General features: G+C 44.2%; 1 protein-coding gene across 2 annotated transcripts; it reads right to left on the bottom strand.

Annotated features, from left to right (window-relative positions):
* Window positions 1–829: 829 nt before the first annotated feature.
* LOC117192499 lies at window positions 830–15,983 on the bottom strand. 2 transcript variants are annotated; one of them, XM_033397208.1, is made up of 5 exons: window positions 15,688–15,983; window positions 14,158–14,165; window positions 1,969–2,052; window positions 1,832–1,892; window positions 830–896 (listed from the first exon to the last, which is right to left on the bottom strand). In XM_033397208.1, the coding sequence occupies exons 1-4, from the start codon at window positions 15,759–15,761 to the stop codon at window positions 1,864–1,866; spliced, it is 195 nt and encodes a 64-aa protein (XP_033253099.1). In that variant the 5' UTR covers window positions 15,762–15,983; the 3' UTR covers window positions 830–896; window positions 1,832–1,863. The 2 variants fall into 2 exon arrangements, with proteins under 2 accessions (XP_033253099.1, XP_033253098.1); XM_033397207.1 differs by lacking the exons at window positions 830–896; window positions 1,832–1,892; window positions 14,158–14,165 and adding exons at window positions 2,238–2,379; window positions 2,442–2,636; window positions 2,869–3,288 and having other exon boundaries at window positions 15,688–15,772.
* Between the last annotated feature and the right edge of the window lie 82 nt (window positions 15,984–16,065).

The following is a 16,065-nucleotide window of genomic DNA, read 5'->3' as shown; positions in this document are numbered from 1 at the left end:
TCTTGATTAGCTTTTGTATTTATTTGTATTTTGTATTGTATTTGTATTTGTATTTGTATTGTATATTGTATTTATTTGTACACCCTAAGCTCCGGTTTGTTTCCTTTTTATCTCACTTTTTCTTATCTTATATCTCACAGTCACTCCGCGTTTTTATATCTGAAGGATTTATTCCATTAATTAATTGTCCTTCGGGTTTCGGCACGACGCAACACTTTTATATTCGGTGCTTTTATACAACGTCGCCCCACGTTGGGCCGCCAATTAAATAACTGCGGTAGCGGATTGTGTTTTTAAAAAGTTTTTATTTTACTTCTAACTTCACTGTTATAGATTTAAGTAGAGGGTCACAAAGGATTCCGGGCAAAGGGTTTGCGCGATCTTAATTTTTAGCTCGACTTTGCGGTGTCGCTTCTGGATCAAGACTGACTTGAACTTTCTGATCTTTGCATCGTTGATCCCTTTCGGAATAGTTTTTCTATAAACATTTCAATTGATTTCGCCATCCCGAGTATTGGATTTCGTCATCCAAAGAGAGAACTGTAAAATACCTAAAGTGCAGGATCTGCAGAAAGCCGGGAGTAGATTGTTTATGAGAAGCCGGGTGTGGGCAAACATTGGTTTCCATTTAGGCGAGTGTCAAAGATTGGGATTTGCGGCGGAGCCCTTGCGATTGTACATCTTAGAAATCACTTAGGCGGAGGCCCAAGATTGAAATTGTTTTCGTTTTGGAAAGCCAAAGATTGTTTACAACTCGTATAAGAGCTCAATAGAATTGGGTACGTTACTTGTATGTGTTTCAATAGTATGTGTATAGGTGTATTCCGTGTTCCATGTAAAGTGTTTTCTTTTTGTGTGTTTGTGGCTGTGCGAATTGTTATTAACAAAGTGCAGTGTTGTAAAACGAACTAAAAAAAAACTTGTGACTTCCGGAAATAATAACGGAATCTCGACTCGTATGCGTTATACCAAAGACTATACAATACCAAGATGTTGCATGAGCGACCAAAAAGCTGTTCTATGGCGGGTCCTAACATTAGGACCCAAAAGGCACGTCGAGCGCGCGGGGTTTCAATTCCCTTTTCGCCTGTTCTTCGTCTCTACCGCGACCCCGCTGCCCATCGTTTCGTCTGTTCACCAATGTCTTCACCAGCAACGAAATAATTCTGGACTCTCGAGCCTCAGCACCGTCGAAGCGGTGGTGCGGATCACCGATGTCTTTGGAGCGGCACAGTGGGAACTTTGACCGTCTCAGCTTGCTAAATTAGTTAGTGAATATGAGTTCAATAAATATTTGCACACTGAAAAAATGTTAAACTTTGAGTGCTTATATCTCCTAAACTAAAACTATCTTGAAAATTCGATTGGAAAATTCTCTATTAGATGCGTACATTAAATTTATCTAAAGCACTCATACAATTTTTTGACTATTTCGGCTGAGTCCCCACTGTGCCGCGCCAAAGACATCAGCGACCACGCTGCCCTACGGTTTCGGCACGCAGCATTGACGAAGCCGAGTAGCATTTCGGAGGCGAAGGTAGCGTAAAAGAGAATTGAAGTACTAGCCCCGCGCGCCCGTACCAAGAAGCGTCAAACGAAAATTGAAAAAGCATTTGTTTCTCATGCAACATCTTGGTATTGTATAGTCTTTGGTTATACATATACTCGTACATAGTTCAACACCATCCACAATGCATTAACCTCGGAGTATTCGCATTTAAACGGATTAACGGATAACGGATAATAAAAACACCGAGAGAATGAACAAAAATAAATATTGGGAATGTAGTAGGTACATATAACCAATTGAGTAATCAATCGGAACACTCACCACTCCATGATGATGACGATGCGCATGCGTAGTCACCGCGGGAACTTCCGTGCTTGGCTCACTGTTCCAAAGATAGAACATAAAATGACAGACACTCAGAAGAGGCACAGAAGACAGGGACTATCTGTATTACTTACATAGCATCCTCTCCCTCATCTTCATACTCGTAGTCATCATCGTCGGCTCCAGAACCCTCCGATTGACGTCGCCGGCGATGGGATCTAGAATTGAAAGGAGGATCGTCAGGGCAACATTCTTTCGGTGTGATTTATGCGCATATGTCATATCTCAATGAACATTAGTTATTTCTTCTTTGATTGATGCATTCCTAATATAAAATAGCTTTCTTAAGAGCTATTCCATTTAAACCGTCGTATTCTGTGGTTCGTTTGGTTCGTGCACCCACCTGGATTTTAATTCCTTGCGCCAAATAAACCACAGACCAAAGTTCTCCTCCGTTAGAGCACCAATAGTGCCATCCTTGACCTGGTGGCAATCTGCTTGGCTATCGGTTCACCCATGACAAAGTAGCTTGGACCACAGCCGATCTGCGCAAAGAAAACAAAAGTCGTAGCAAACAAAAAGTGGAACCAGTAGTAGAAATACAAACCATGAAACTGGCAAAGAACTTGGCCAGCTTCGCCTGAACATGGGCTCGCTTGGTGGCCGTCAACTCGCTCCAGTCGTGCTTCTTCAACAGCAGCGAGAGCTCAATCTCGTTCTGCTGGTTCTGGCATCCCATCAGCTCTGTCACATAGGGATCCTGCTTGTAGGCGGGCACATCCTTTGGCTCAATGACAGGCACCTACAATACGGAAAGGGGGACGACCATGACAAACTGTGCTCAAGCCATTATCGTGGCGGCGACAATCTAATCGAATCGGAGTCGCCGACTGCATAATTCAAATGAAAAGCGTCACGCATCATCCATCAAAGTTAGGCAGGCAAGGGACAGGCCAGATACACAGAGCTTCGTTCTACAGTGAACGCTTGTAAGAGTGCACTCTTGTTAATCTCTTCATAATCCCATTACTCACCTGAGAGTCGTTTACGTTAAAGTCCCGCTCCGCTTGCACCAGGGCGATGGCTAGTGTTGCCGCCAGCAGGAGTAGCAGGCGGTCTCCACTGACCGATAAGCACCGCGACAATCTCATATTTCGATTCGTTTGGCGATTGCCCAGATATGTGTATATGTATATGTGTGTGTGTAAAGAATGCAGTTTCGATTTCAATTCAGAGAAATATTATGTGGCAGTGGTGGTATTTGTTTCGATTTCTTTTGCTTTCAAATTTCGCTTTCGTTTCGGTGCACAAAAGTGGAAAGAAAGAGGAGAGTGTGCTGCTTGGCTTCGTTTACATCATCTTCATTAGCAGAGCAGTCGCAGTCGTCGTCGTCGTCGTCGTCGTCGTCGTTGTCGTCGTTGTCGTCATCATCATCGGCGTCCAATGATGATCATCTGCAAGTGGAATTTATGGGAGTTTATTAAACATATTTTATCGCTTTAAGAGGAGAGGGTGTGCTGTGCTGTGGTGCACTGCGCTGTGCCTATGCTAATTAAACGTTCACTTGGGATCGCTGACCCATAAACCGAGCCCCAAACCCAGCCCAAACTGAAGCACAATTTGTACCTTGAGCATTATTATTTATGTGTGTGGTGGCCACTCTCTCTCCCGCTTTCTCGTCCCTCTCTGTAATTAACATAAACAACTGTTAAGTGTTTTTTTGCTGTTGTTATTTTGTTGTTTTTCCTGTATTTGGAGGGAAAATTAACGCCCGATGAACAAGTAATTGGAGTAAGTAAGTAATTTGGTAATTGGAGAGACCCCCGGGACAGACTGAAAGACAGACGACAGCCAGACATTTTCCATGAAAATGGAAAGTTCGCTTTGGAAAATGCTTAATTAAAGAGATTTTATCATTGGGGGGCGGGGGAGTGAAATATGAGCAGACAATTGATGGCTGATTGATTATGAATATTTAATCATACTCCCATAATATGCCCGGTGGTTGAATCATTAGAGGGTATCATAACAATACATTTCCTAAAATTCCTAAAATTATCATTGAATATTTATTCCATATAAACTGGAATATGCATAGTCCCCAATTATCGCACAGAACAATGAAAACCACTATACTCTCCAAATATCGCATATATTTTGCATAAGAACAAGTATTTTTCTTTGATTTAATTGGGTCGCTCCTTCCACAATCTCTACCCCCGATCCACCGGCACGCACCCTTTTATGCTGCTGGAATTCCCATAAATTTGTTAATCCCTCATTGAGCATGCATCCCCAGCGCATCCCTAAGCTGTCGGCTTATCATCTGGATTCTATTTATAGATGCTTTCCATCGACCGAGCGAAGTACGGGGGGATGGGGACCCCTCTCCAAATAACTTTCAAATCATCATTCAGCAAACTCATTATCGCCCTCTACTCTCCACAGCGCAACATGTGTTGGACATGCCCGCTTCTGGAAGGATAGTTGGGGCGGGGGCGGTGTGTGCTGTGCTGGGTGTGACACAAAAATGGGAACACAATTACACAAGTTGGCAGCATTCTTTATGAATGGGGTTAACATTTTAGCTCGGGGCAGTGGAAAGCCATTTAAAATGTGCATGGAAAACGTATAAAAACTGCGCGTGAAATGCCTTAATTGAAGCATTAAACGAGACAAGCTATAAATATGGCAATAATTAATACGGCATACATGCATTCCATGCATTGGAATGAACAGCGATAAATGATAGCAAACGATAGGAAACGGCATGGCCAACTCTTCCAGCACAAGAGAAGAGTTATTGGAATGCTAAAAAAACTTACACACATACTCGTTGTACGAGTAATGGAAAATAATAATTACTTATGCATATGCCGCAGCTAAAATATCATTTATTTGTTCTCTCTGTGTTTCTTGTTTGTTATACCCGATACTCAAAATGAGTATTGGGGAAGATTAGATTTGTGGTAAAAGTGGATGTGTGTAACGTCCAGAAGGAATCGTTTCCGACCCCATAAAGTATATATATTCTTGATCAGCATCAATAGCCGAGTCGATTGAGCCCTGTCTGTCTGTCCGTCTGTCCGTCCGTCCGTCCGTCCGTCCCCTTCAGCGCCTAGTGCTCAAAGACTATAAGAGCTAGAGCAACGATGTTTTGGATCCAGACATCTGTGATATGTCACTGCTACAAAAATATTTCAAAACTTCGCCCCGCCCACTTCCGCCCCCACAAAGGACGAAAATCTGTGGCATCCACATTTTTAAAGATACGATAAAACCAAAAACGCAGAATCGTAGAGGATGACTATATGTTCTAGAGTGTAAAATCTCAACCAGATCGTATAATTATTATAGCCAGAATCAAGAAAACAATATCATTCTTTCTCGCTCTGTCTCTCTCTAACACACAGGTTTCATGGTCGGCTTTGCCAATTGCAAAATATGAGTTCAAGGATCTCAGAACCTATAAGATCCAGAGCAAACAAATTTGGTATCCACACTCCTGTGATATCGGACCTTGACCGTTTCGTGTCCAAATTTCGCCACACCCCCTTCCGCCCCCGCAAAGGACGAAAATCTGGGGCATCCACAAATCTCAGAGACTATTAAGGCTAGAGTAACCAAATTTGGTATCCGCACTTCTGTTAGATCTCACTATAAAACGTATATCTCAGAATTTCGCCCCACCCCCTTCCGCCCCCACAAAGGACGAAAATCTGTTGCATCCACAATATTGCACATTCGAGAAAACTAAAAACGCAGAATCATAGATAATGACCATATCTATCAGATTGCTGAATCTGGATCAGATCGGATCATTTTTGTAGCCAAAAGCAAGAAATCAATTTGCAGTGGCCATGCAGCGCCCGACGTCACGCTCAGACTGATTTTCTGTCTCTCTCGCACGCACTCTTTGTCGTGTGGTTCAATATTAGCGGCGTCTGCCGCAGGAGAGCCATACTGACTTAGTATCGGGTATAACTGTAGAGTTGCGGTGTACGCAGCAACTCACAGCGTTCCCCCTCGTTTTTGTCTGATTTCTAGTTAAATTTAATTGAAGAGTCCGCCCCGAAGAGAAGACCCGACTGGAATATCAAATGAGTGGGATGGGGAAGGGAGGGGAGGGAAGGGAAGGTGAAGGAGCAAAAAGTGTCAGGCGGCAATATGCCACCAATACATATTTGTCTCGCTCTCTCTCGCTCTCTGTCTATTGTGTGCGCGTGTGTGTGTGTGCAGATGAACTTAAAATGCAACGAAGCATGCCGAGGGCCATCAGTCGGTGTACCCCTTGCACGCAGCCCACCCCCTTCCCAACAGAAGCACAGCCTAGTAGCAGCCCTCCTCTATCCATCACCACCTCTCTTTTGCCACCTTACTCTTCCTAACCATCACCTCCCTGTCCCTGTCCCTCTCCCTCTCTGTCTTCTTAAACACCTCTCTGCTTTTCCTTCTCTCGCACGCTTGCTCTTCGGCATGAATGAGAATGAGGCCCAGGGGCTTAGTGTGTTTGTGTGTTGTGTGTTTGTGTGTTGTGTGTTTGTTGGTATGCAAATGAATTAGCATTGCGCCAAATGCAAAAAAAGAGATGGAAGAACAGTGACAAAGAGGGGAGGGAGCTGGAGTAGGAGTAGGAGTTGGACCAGAAATAGGCGTTGTAGTTGTAGTTGTGTCGTATTATGGCGAGTGGATATAGGAGACAGAGAAATGAGAGAACATAACTTAACAACAAGAATACAAAACAAGTTTCTCTGCTGCTTCTGCCGCTGCTGTTGCTGCTGGTGAATGCATCAACGGAGATAAGAGAGTCTACATAGAGGCGCCGCAGCCAGACACACACACACACAGCTAGAGCTGGAGCTGGATAACTGAAGCCTGGCTGTAAAGACTGCGGTGTGCATCGGGATGGGTGTGGGGGTTGAGGGTCAGTTCATAAATTGAGTCCAGCACAAAAGCAAACTAATAAAGGTACAAGAACAATACAAAGACTAACAATGATGATGATGGTACTCGGGCTGATAATGATGTTGCGGATGGTGCTGTGGTGATGGCATCGCCCACGCTACGGTAGAACCGACTTTGGCCGTTGCGGTGGTCTGGATACCCTGGCAGAGGGTATGATACCTTTGACCAGATGTTGGGATGTATGCTTGATCAGAGCCAAACTTCAGTTTCATATGATTCTGGATAGCTGCATATATAAAATGTAAGACAGATACTGTAGAGCATCAAATGCCTCGCTATAGTCTCTATCGTTGTTGTTGATATTATTAATGTGATTGCAGAGGCCTACATTTAGACCCCCCGCCACTCGGTGTGGCAGCAGTCTCTTCCCTCCATCTCCCTTGCTTCCCCTGGCAATTAATAACATCTCTCCCCATAAAAGCTCCACTCAGAGGTTGCCCTGTTCAATTAGCCTTGGTTAACACACACACAGTCACATGCACAAGACGTCTTCTTCTTCGTGATCGTTTACGTGAAACAAAAGATGTTGATTCTGGCCGCGGCCGCGGCACTTTCTTACAACGAAATTCTTTCATCGCGCTGCAGCGCAGAATGCAGCGACCGCATAAACGTGCACACACGTATACCCTCCCTCCCTATACGGTATACCCTCCCTCTCTCTGTCACAGAGATGCCCTTAAATGCATTCATTCTGGTGACCCAAACAAATTGCTCTTTTTGGCACTGACTTATAGCTTTTACCCAGCTTCAACGAGGGTATACTGACTTTTAGAGTCGGCTTTGAGGGGAAGGCGAAGGGAAGCTCTGAAAGCTTCCTGAAACGGACAATGTATATAGTAGACGCACATATCTATTCTAAATATGTACTTGACCCCACCACAGAGTCGGTAGTTTATTGGTACTCTTTGGTACTCACAAATAATCTCTTGAATTCCATAGTTAGAGTATTCTGTATTCGAATTTCTTCAAATATTATCATTTTCTGTGGAGCTTCTTTCACGTTGTAATTCGGTTTTCTTTAGAAACAATAAACGACAATTGTATCGTTCTTGTTCATCTTTCCAGCTTTTCCTTGCTTTCTTTCTCTCATAGTTCTTTCTCCCCCATCCAATAGGAACCCACAGGGATCCCCTCTTTGGGGAGCTTTAATTAATTTGATTCGCCGCACTGGGCGCAATAACTCCAGCGATAACGACGACGACGGCCGACTTCCAATGGCCAGCATTGTGGGGCAGCTAATGGACTGTTTTCAGCTTGTATTTTGTTTACGATGCTGCCTGATTGAAATTGGTATACATACAGTGCGCACACACACTCCTCTATATAGAGTATGCTATATACACACATACATATTTATATGATAGTTTGACCCACAATCTTGTCGTTGTCGCTGAAAATATGTTTTGTGGCACGCATCGTCAATGGACTGGAACCGACGCAATGGCCACTGGCACTGGATTTTCAATCGGATCTCGAATAGTTTGGGCGAGGGAAAAACACACACACACACACACACAAAAGAAAAAACTCTATGGTTCGGGTACAGAGTGGAAAGCTGGCCATGCAATTACCAAAAATAGCCCAAAGTCTCTCCTCTCTCGCTTCTCCTCAATCATCGCCACGCATCAACTCTGAGGCAGGGCTGGGGTCTGGAATGGTATGGGCTGGGTATGGGTATGGGTTGGTCATAAAAGGCGTGCCGCTTTTGGTTTTTTCAAAAAATACAAAAGCAGAAAAGTTATTAAAAAGCAAGAAGAACTTTGATGAATTGAATTTGTCAGGGTATTACCAAAGACTATACAATACCAAGATGTCGCATGAGCGACGAAAAAGCTGTTCTATGGCGGGTCCTAACATTAGGACCCAAAAGGCACGAGGGAGCGCGCGGGGTTTCAATTCCCTTTTCGGCTGTACTTCGTCTCTACCGCGACCCCGCTGCCCATCGGTTTCGTCTGTTCGGCAACAGCACCGTCGAAGCGGTGGTCGCGGATCGCCGATGTCTTTGGAGCGGCACAGTGGGACCTTTGGCCGTCTCAGCTTGCTAAATTAGTTAGTTAGTCAATAAATATTTGCACACTGAAAAAATTTTAAACTTTGAGTGCTTATATCTCCTAAACTAAAACTATCTTGAAAATTCGATTGGAAAATTCTCTATTAGATGCGTACATTAAATTTATCTAAAGCACTCATACAATTTTTTGACTATTTCGGCTGAGTCCCCACTGTGCCGCGCCAAAGACATCGGCGATCCGCGACCACCGCTTCGACGGTGCTGTTGCCGAACAGACGAAACCGATGGGCACGGTTTCGGCACGCAGACAAGGCGTAACAATCCTTTTATAAAAATGTCTAATTTTCCGCCTGCAGACAGCATTTTTGGTCAAATTTGGCGCGAAAAATGTTGTGTTGCACTGGAGAACTATGAACAAAAACTGATTATATGCGATGATCATTTTTCTAGCGCATATATAGGGAAGAAAAAGTTGAAAAGCGAAGCTATTCCAACTTTGAACTGGAAAATAATTCTGTTGAATTTATTGAGCCCGAAATTGATGCAGAAAAAGAAGTATCTATTTCCGAAAAATGTAAAAAAAATTCTAAGTCAAATAACTTTTATAAAAAGAAATGCAACAGGCTTCTGGCAGAAATAAAAAAGTTAAAAGAATAACTTAAATCTATATATGGGCTATACGAGGAGGAAAAAAAAATGCGTCAAAAAAGCTAAAAATTATGGCTCAATAATACAACCAACGGCTTTTTGAAACAAAAAACCAAAACAGAACACCAAGATAAACCAAACGAGGTGGAACGTTGTGAGTTGCTGCGGACACCGCAACTCTACAGTTATACCCGATACTAAGTCAGTATGGCTCTCCTCCGGCAGACGCCGCTAATATTGAACCACACGACAAAGAGTGCGTGCGAGAGAGACAGAAAATCAGTCTGAGCGTGACGTCGGGCGCTGCGTAGCCACTGAAAATTGATTTCTTGCTTTTGGCTACAAAAATGATCCGATCTGATCCAGATTCAGCAATCTGATAGATATGGTCATTATCTATGATTCTGCGTTTTTAGTTTTCTCGAATGTGCAATATTGTGGATGCAACAGATTTTCGTCTTTTGTGGAGGCGGAAGGGGGTGGGGCGAAATTCTGAGATATACGTTTTATAGTGAGATCTAACAGAAGTGCGGATACCAAATTTGATTACTCTAGCCTTAATAGTCTCTGAGATTTGTGGATGCCCCAGATTTTCGTCCTTTGCGGGGGCGGAAGGGGGTGTGGCGAAATTTGGACACGAAACGGACAAGGTCCGATATCACAGGAGTGTGGATACCAAATTTGGTTGCTCTGGCTCTTATAGGTTCTGAGATCCTTGAACTCATATTTTGCAATTGACAAAACCGACCATGAAACCTGTGTGTTAGAGAGAGACAGAGCGAGAAAGAATGAAATTGTTTTCTTGATTCTGGCTATAAAAATTATACGATCTGGTTCAGATTTTGCACTGTAGATGATATGGTCATCCTCACCGATTCTGCGTTTTTGGTTTTATCGTATCTTTAAAAATGTGGATGCCACAGATTTTCGTCCTTTGTGGGGGCGGAAGTGGGCGGGGCGAAGTTTTGAAATATTTTTGTAGCAGTGACATATCACAGAAGTCTGGATCCAAAACATCGTTGCTCTAGCTCTTATAGTCTTTGAGCACTAGGCGCTGAAGGGACGGACGGACGGACGGACGGACAGACGGACAGACGGACAGACAGACAGGGCTCAATCGACTCGGCTATTGATGCTGAATATATATACTTTATGGGGTCGGAAACGATTCCTTCTGGACGTTACACACATCCACTTTTACCACAAATCTAATATACCTCAATACTCATTTTGATTATCGGGTATAAAGATCGGACCATCCAAATTCAAGTCGAGCATCACTGTGCTGAGTCATTCCAGATGGCTTCCCGTCGTCAACGGTTCATATTTTGTTTTTGTATTCTTTCTCCCGAGACACACCGACTCGACGCTGACCGAGGCATTGACGAAGCCGAGTAGCATTTCGGAGGCGAAGGTAGCGTAAAAGAGAATTGAAGTACTAGCCCCGATCGCCCGTACCATGAAGCGTCAAACGAAAATTGAAAAAGCATTTGTTCCTCATGCGACATCTTGGTATTGTATAGTCTTTGGTTATACATATACTCGTACATAGTTCAACACCATCCACAATGCATTAACCTCGGAGTATTCGCATTTAAACGGATTAACGGATAACGGATAATAAAAACACCGAGAGAATGAACAAAAATAAATATTGGGAATGTAGTATTAGTATTTGGTATTACCGAACTCTAAGACAGTTGAGAGGTTAACTTGGTGCACCTTTAAGGTAGATAAAGTCTTTCAATATTTCCAAAGCCTCCACAAAATTTACATTGAGTTGCTGAAAAGATTTTCATCCGATTTCCCAACTATTTCAGAATGCATAATGATATCATTTGGGATCTTCTTTGGGCAACAGAACTGGGCTGGAGTTCAAACACAAGGAGAGCATTAAAATGGCTTTCACAGATAAAACTGCTCTACAAACGTCGCGACCAAACAAAAGATATGATAACAGTTGGCGGTGGGTCTTACAGTTAGTCAAATGATATGCATATCTGATAAGTGTGGTGCCGCCTGAGCAGCAGAAAAGAAGAAAGTTATTAAGGTAGCTGAGGTGTAACCCAATTTCCGGCCCATTGCCCAATGATCCATGGAAAGCGACCCAAAAAAGGTGTTAAGCTTGGGCAAAATCCCCGGCCAGTACGTGAGTGCAGGAAAATGCAGCATGGAGCACGCACATCGCGTTTCCAGCTGGAACAGTGCCCCCCCACCCTCAAGAGCCAGCAGACCAACAGCTGGCGGCACAGATCTACCCATATCAGTAATTCCCCAGAGTAATTTACTGTAATTAGGGTATGACGATGATGGAGACCAATTTTGTGATATGCATAATTGAAGTGGGGCTGGCTGTAGGAGGAGAGAAGACCAGAGAAAAGACAACTGATTGAGTGATTGCAATCCGATTTCTAATTAAGACAAACCCATTTTGGTTAAATTGTAACTTAAATGTGAACAGAATCGAACCATTTGACTCGACTCGACTTGAACATGAGGATCTGGTATTTCTGCTGTAATTTGATTAGAAATCACGTGGCAATTATCGTTTAAATAGAAAGGAGAGACACAGGCTGCGCCAGAAAATCCAGCTGAACAGACGGTTTTCTGATTTTGGCATACACGCTACTTGGGTTTATCCCTATGGAAACTCATCCAACTGAAATTTCGTAATGAGACTCAATCCGTATTGTAGTATAACTTCAATACACATTCCGTTGGAGCGAATTGCTATCCTATATCTTTTAACTTGTGGAACCCACAGCGTATTCTTGGAAGCAATAAATGTCTTTTCAATGGACATTGCCCATGATGATCCTGAGGGACATTTGCACGAATACCGTATACACCCCTGCTGTAGTCTGGTACGATAAGAGTGGATAAGAGAGCGAGGAGCAGAAACTGCCAAAGCAATGTTGTTGCCACTGCGGGGGCATTGATCCAATACACTACACTACGCTACAAACGAAGCGATTGAGTTTGCGGAGTCACAAGAAAAATATTTTTGCGTGGGGCCAACGTCTGGGACTGGGCCCGGTGATGGCAGCGACTGGGGCAGGGGCAGGGGCACGGGTGGAGTAGAACAGGGCAGGGCAGAACAGCCGCCATATTGGCCAAATGGCGGCGGCGTTGGAGTTGCAGTTGGAGCTGCAGACGCAGACGCAGGCGCGAGACGCGATACGGCCATGTGCAAAGTTGGCGATCAAATGCGTTCCGAGATCTCTTTCTTGCATGCATAATGATTGCCGTCTGTTCCTGCTTTTGTCGTTGATATTTCGTAAAAACGTTGTGCAAGTGTGTGTTTCTGCTGTTACACCAGCAACAACAGTAAAGCCAAATGCTAAAAACAAACACAAAACGCAATACCAGCAACACACTCACAGACACACACTCACAAAGAAACATTCGAGCAGAGGCAGAGGCGTTGATGAAGACGACAGCTCTAGTACAAGAGCAAGCGAAACAACAGCACCAACAGCAAGAACAGTTGTTGCCGCTGCCGGCCCAGTACCTTCCAGTGCCGCTGAGTTGGACAGATGCCGCCATGATAGATATTCCTCCTTTGCCCCATGTATTTCTGTACTTTACGGGCCATGAAGAAGCAGTCCAAAAAGAGCAACAAAAAAGTGTAAGGGAATACTCCACGAATTTGTTATACACTCCTCATCCGATATTCAAGGCGATATCAACGTATACCCAAGATAAACCCTATCGATATCGGTAAAAAGAGTCATCAGAAAGAAAGAAAGAAAGAGAAATCATTGCGCGGCGGCAGAGGAAGAGGGTAAACACCATGAATCAACAGAATGAACTGACCGAACGTTATGGAGAGAAAGGGAGAGAGAGCGAGAGAGTGCGGGTTCAGCGAATTGGAATGTGGAAAGACCCACCAACTTCCAGATAACGAAAGACAAATGCGAAACAGACATTTCTTAAAATTTGAGACGCAGCTGGTGCTGGTCTGCACTTGACACGCATCCCAGGAAACCGTTCAACCGACCGACCGACCACCGACCAACCGACCACCCGCCCTATTGTTAGCCCAACAACAAATTGACGCAATCTGATTAAAAACGCATCAAAATAAAACTAAATATGAGAGAGGAGTAGCAGTCGAGAAGAAGAAACCTATGCTAAATGGTCGTAAAAGTAATTTTTTTGAACACAAACACACACGAACCCAAAGCAGACGAAAAGGGAGAATTTAAGGGTGCCCAGCGGAAGCAAATAAGAACGAGGGGGAACGTTGTGAGTTGCTGCGGACACCGCAACTCTACAGTTATACCCGATACTAACTCAGTATGGCTCTCCTCCGGCAGACGCCGCTAATATTAAACGACACGATGATCTATGATTCTGCGTTTTTAGTTCTCTTGTATCCTCAATATTATGGATGCAACAGTTTTTCGTCCTTTGTGGGGGCGGAAGGGGGTGGGGCGATACTTTGAGATATCCGTTTTATAGTGAGATCTAACAGGAGTGCGGATACTAAATTTGGTTACTCTAGCGTTAATAGTCTCTGAGATTTGTGGATGCCCCAGATTTTCGTCCTTTGCGGGGCGGAAGGGGGTGTGGCGAAATTTTGACATAAAACGGTCAAGGTCCGATATCACAGGAGTGTGGATATTAAATTTGGTTGCTCTAGCTCTTATGGGTTCTGAGATCCTTGAACTCATCTTTTGCAATTGGCAAAACCGACCATGAAACCTGTGTGTTAGAGAGAGACAGAGCGAGAAAGAATGAAATTATTTTCTTGATTCTGGCTATAATAATTATACGATCTGGTTCAGATATTGCACCCTGGAAGATATAGTCATCTTCTACGATTCTGCGTTTTTAGTTTTCTCGTATCGTCGAAATTGTGGATGCCACAGATTTTCGCCCTTTGTGAGGGCGGAAGTGGGCGGGGCCAAGTTTTGAAATATTCTTGTAGCAGTGACATATCACAGAAGTCTGGATCCAAAACATCGTTGCTCTAGCTTTTATAGTCTTTGAGCACTAGGCGCTGAAGGTGACGGACGGACGGACGGACGGACAGACGGACAGACAGACATGGCTCAATCGACTCGGCTATTGATGCTGATCAAGAATATATATACTTTATGGGGTCGGAAACGATTCCTTCTGGACGTTATACACATCCACTTTTACCACAAATCTAATATACCCCAATACTCATTTTGAGTATCGGGTATAAAAAGGCCAGGTCCCAGTTCCCAGTTCCAGGCACTCCACTCATAGGAGCGTCCCCCTTTTTGCGTACGCAGCATCCGCAAAAGAGTGCCAAAAACTGGAATGGTAATAGTCGGGATTTAGTACAGTGGTCACTCGCTAAATTAAGTCAACCAAAGTTGCTAATTGAATGAAGTGCTAATACAGAGAAGCATACTCTGGAAAAACCAAAGCTTTCGGTATACCTTCCAGCAGCTGGTGGTCAGTGTTTGCGAGGACACACTGTGTCTGGTATTGGCACGGGCAAAATCAGTGCGGGCGGAAACTGAGTGCCGTCATCAAAACACACACGCACACACACACACACACTCTCGTCGCAGGCAAAGAGAGAAAGGAAGGGAGAGAGGCTGAAAAGACAGACACATGAAAGTCAGCAGAGAAAGAAGGGTGGGTAAGTGAAGTGACAGCTGCCCCAGCCGCACCGCATCCGCATGACCGGGAAAACACTCTCCATTTGCAGGGGGCCTCCGCCGCCGCCGCCGCCACAATCATTTGTTAAGCCTCGTGGCCATGACTACTGGACTCTGGCTGACCGTGTCCTGGTCAGATTTTTCGAGTTTTCTCGCCCTCTCTTACGCATCCATACACGAACACAACACACACCATCATCATCATCATCAACACCAGCAAATGGGAGAAAAAGAACAACAGTGCTGCTGCTGTTGCAGCCTCCTCCACCAACCATCACGCTTCCGTGTTTCGAAATTCAATTTATGTATACTTTATGGTGCCGCATCGTAGTCGCCGCCAGCGTCGACGTCAACGTCAACTTCGGTGTTGCCGGCTCCCCAAGCGCTCTCCTCTCCGTGGAGCCCAGTGAGGCGTAGAAAATTCGTAAGTTAAGGAAAATCGATTTTTGTATTTTTTCCTGTTTTGGCTCGATGCCTGACGCAGATATAGCTAATTACAATGCACATTATGGATTTCTGGTTAATGGATCTCCCCACTCACACACTCACACACAGATACACGCACTCGAACATGGATGTGCACTCACCTCTCTTGTGCTATTTTGAATGCTCCGTTTTTCGGGGAAGTCGAGTCTGAGAGTCGCAAAGTGCACTCTACCATTCACTCGGGCCCCAGATTCCCTTAGCTCCACTGTCCTTCTACCAAAATTGCGTCCAAAGAGCGACACACATACATCGGCCTGAATGTGCGGCAGTGTCTTGTGTGTGTGTGTGTGTTTACTGCTTTTTGTTGGAATTTTCACTTGCAACTCTTTTTTTCACATTCACTGCTGAGATCTACTCGCTTTTTGCAGGCTTTATTTACGATAACGGCGCACAGACTATTTACTTAGCACTCTGGGCCTCACATGCTGCATGTTTTTCTTTGCTTTTCACTTTTTTTCTGGTATAACAATAGAAAACAT

This window comes from Drosophila miranda (assembly GCF_003369915.1).
Source record: "Drosophila miranda strain MSH22 chromosome Y unlocalized genomic scaffold, D.miranda_PacBio2.1 Contig_Y2_pilon, whole genome shotgun sequence".
In the NCBI taxonomy this organism is placed as follows: domain Eukaryota; kingdom Metazoa; phylum Arthropoda; class Insecta; order Diptera; family Drosophilidae; genus Drosophila; species Drosophila miranda.
This window is presented reverse-complemented; position numbering and strand designations above follow the sequence as displayed.

Coding starts and splice junctions, on each gene's coding strand:
- LOC117192499 (XM_033397207.1), bottom strand. CDS start 2,985: ATGAGATTGTCGCGGTGCTTATCGGTCAGTGGAGACCGCCTGCTACTC. Junction 2,637..2,868: donor TTAACGTAAACGACTCTCAG/GTGAGTAATGGG, acceptor TCCGTATTGTAG/GTGCCTGTCATTGAGCCAAA. Junction 2,380..2,441: donor AGTTCTTTGCCAGTTTCATG/GTTTGTATTTCT, acceptor TTCTTTGCGCAG/ATCGGCTGTGGTCCAAGCTA.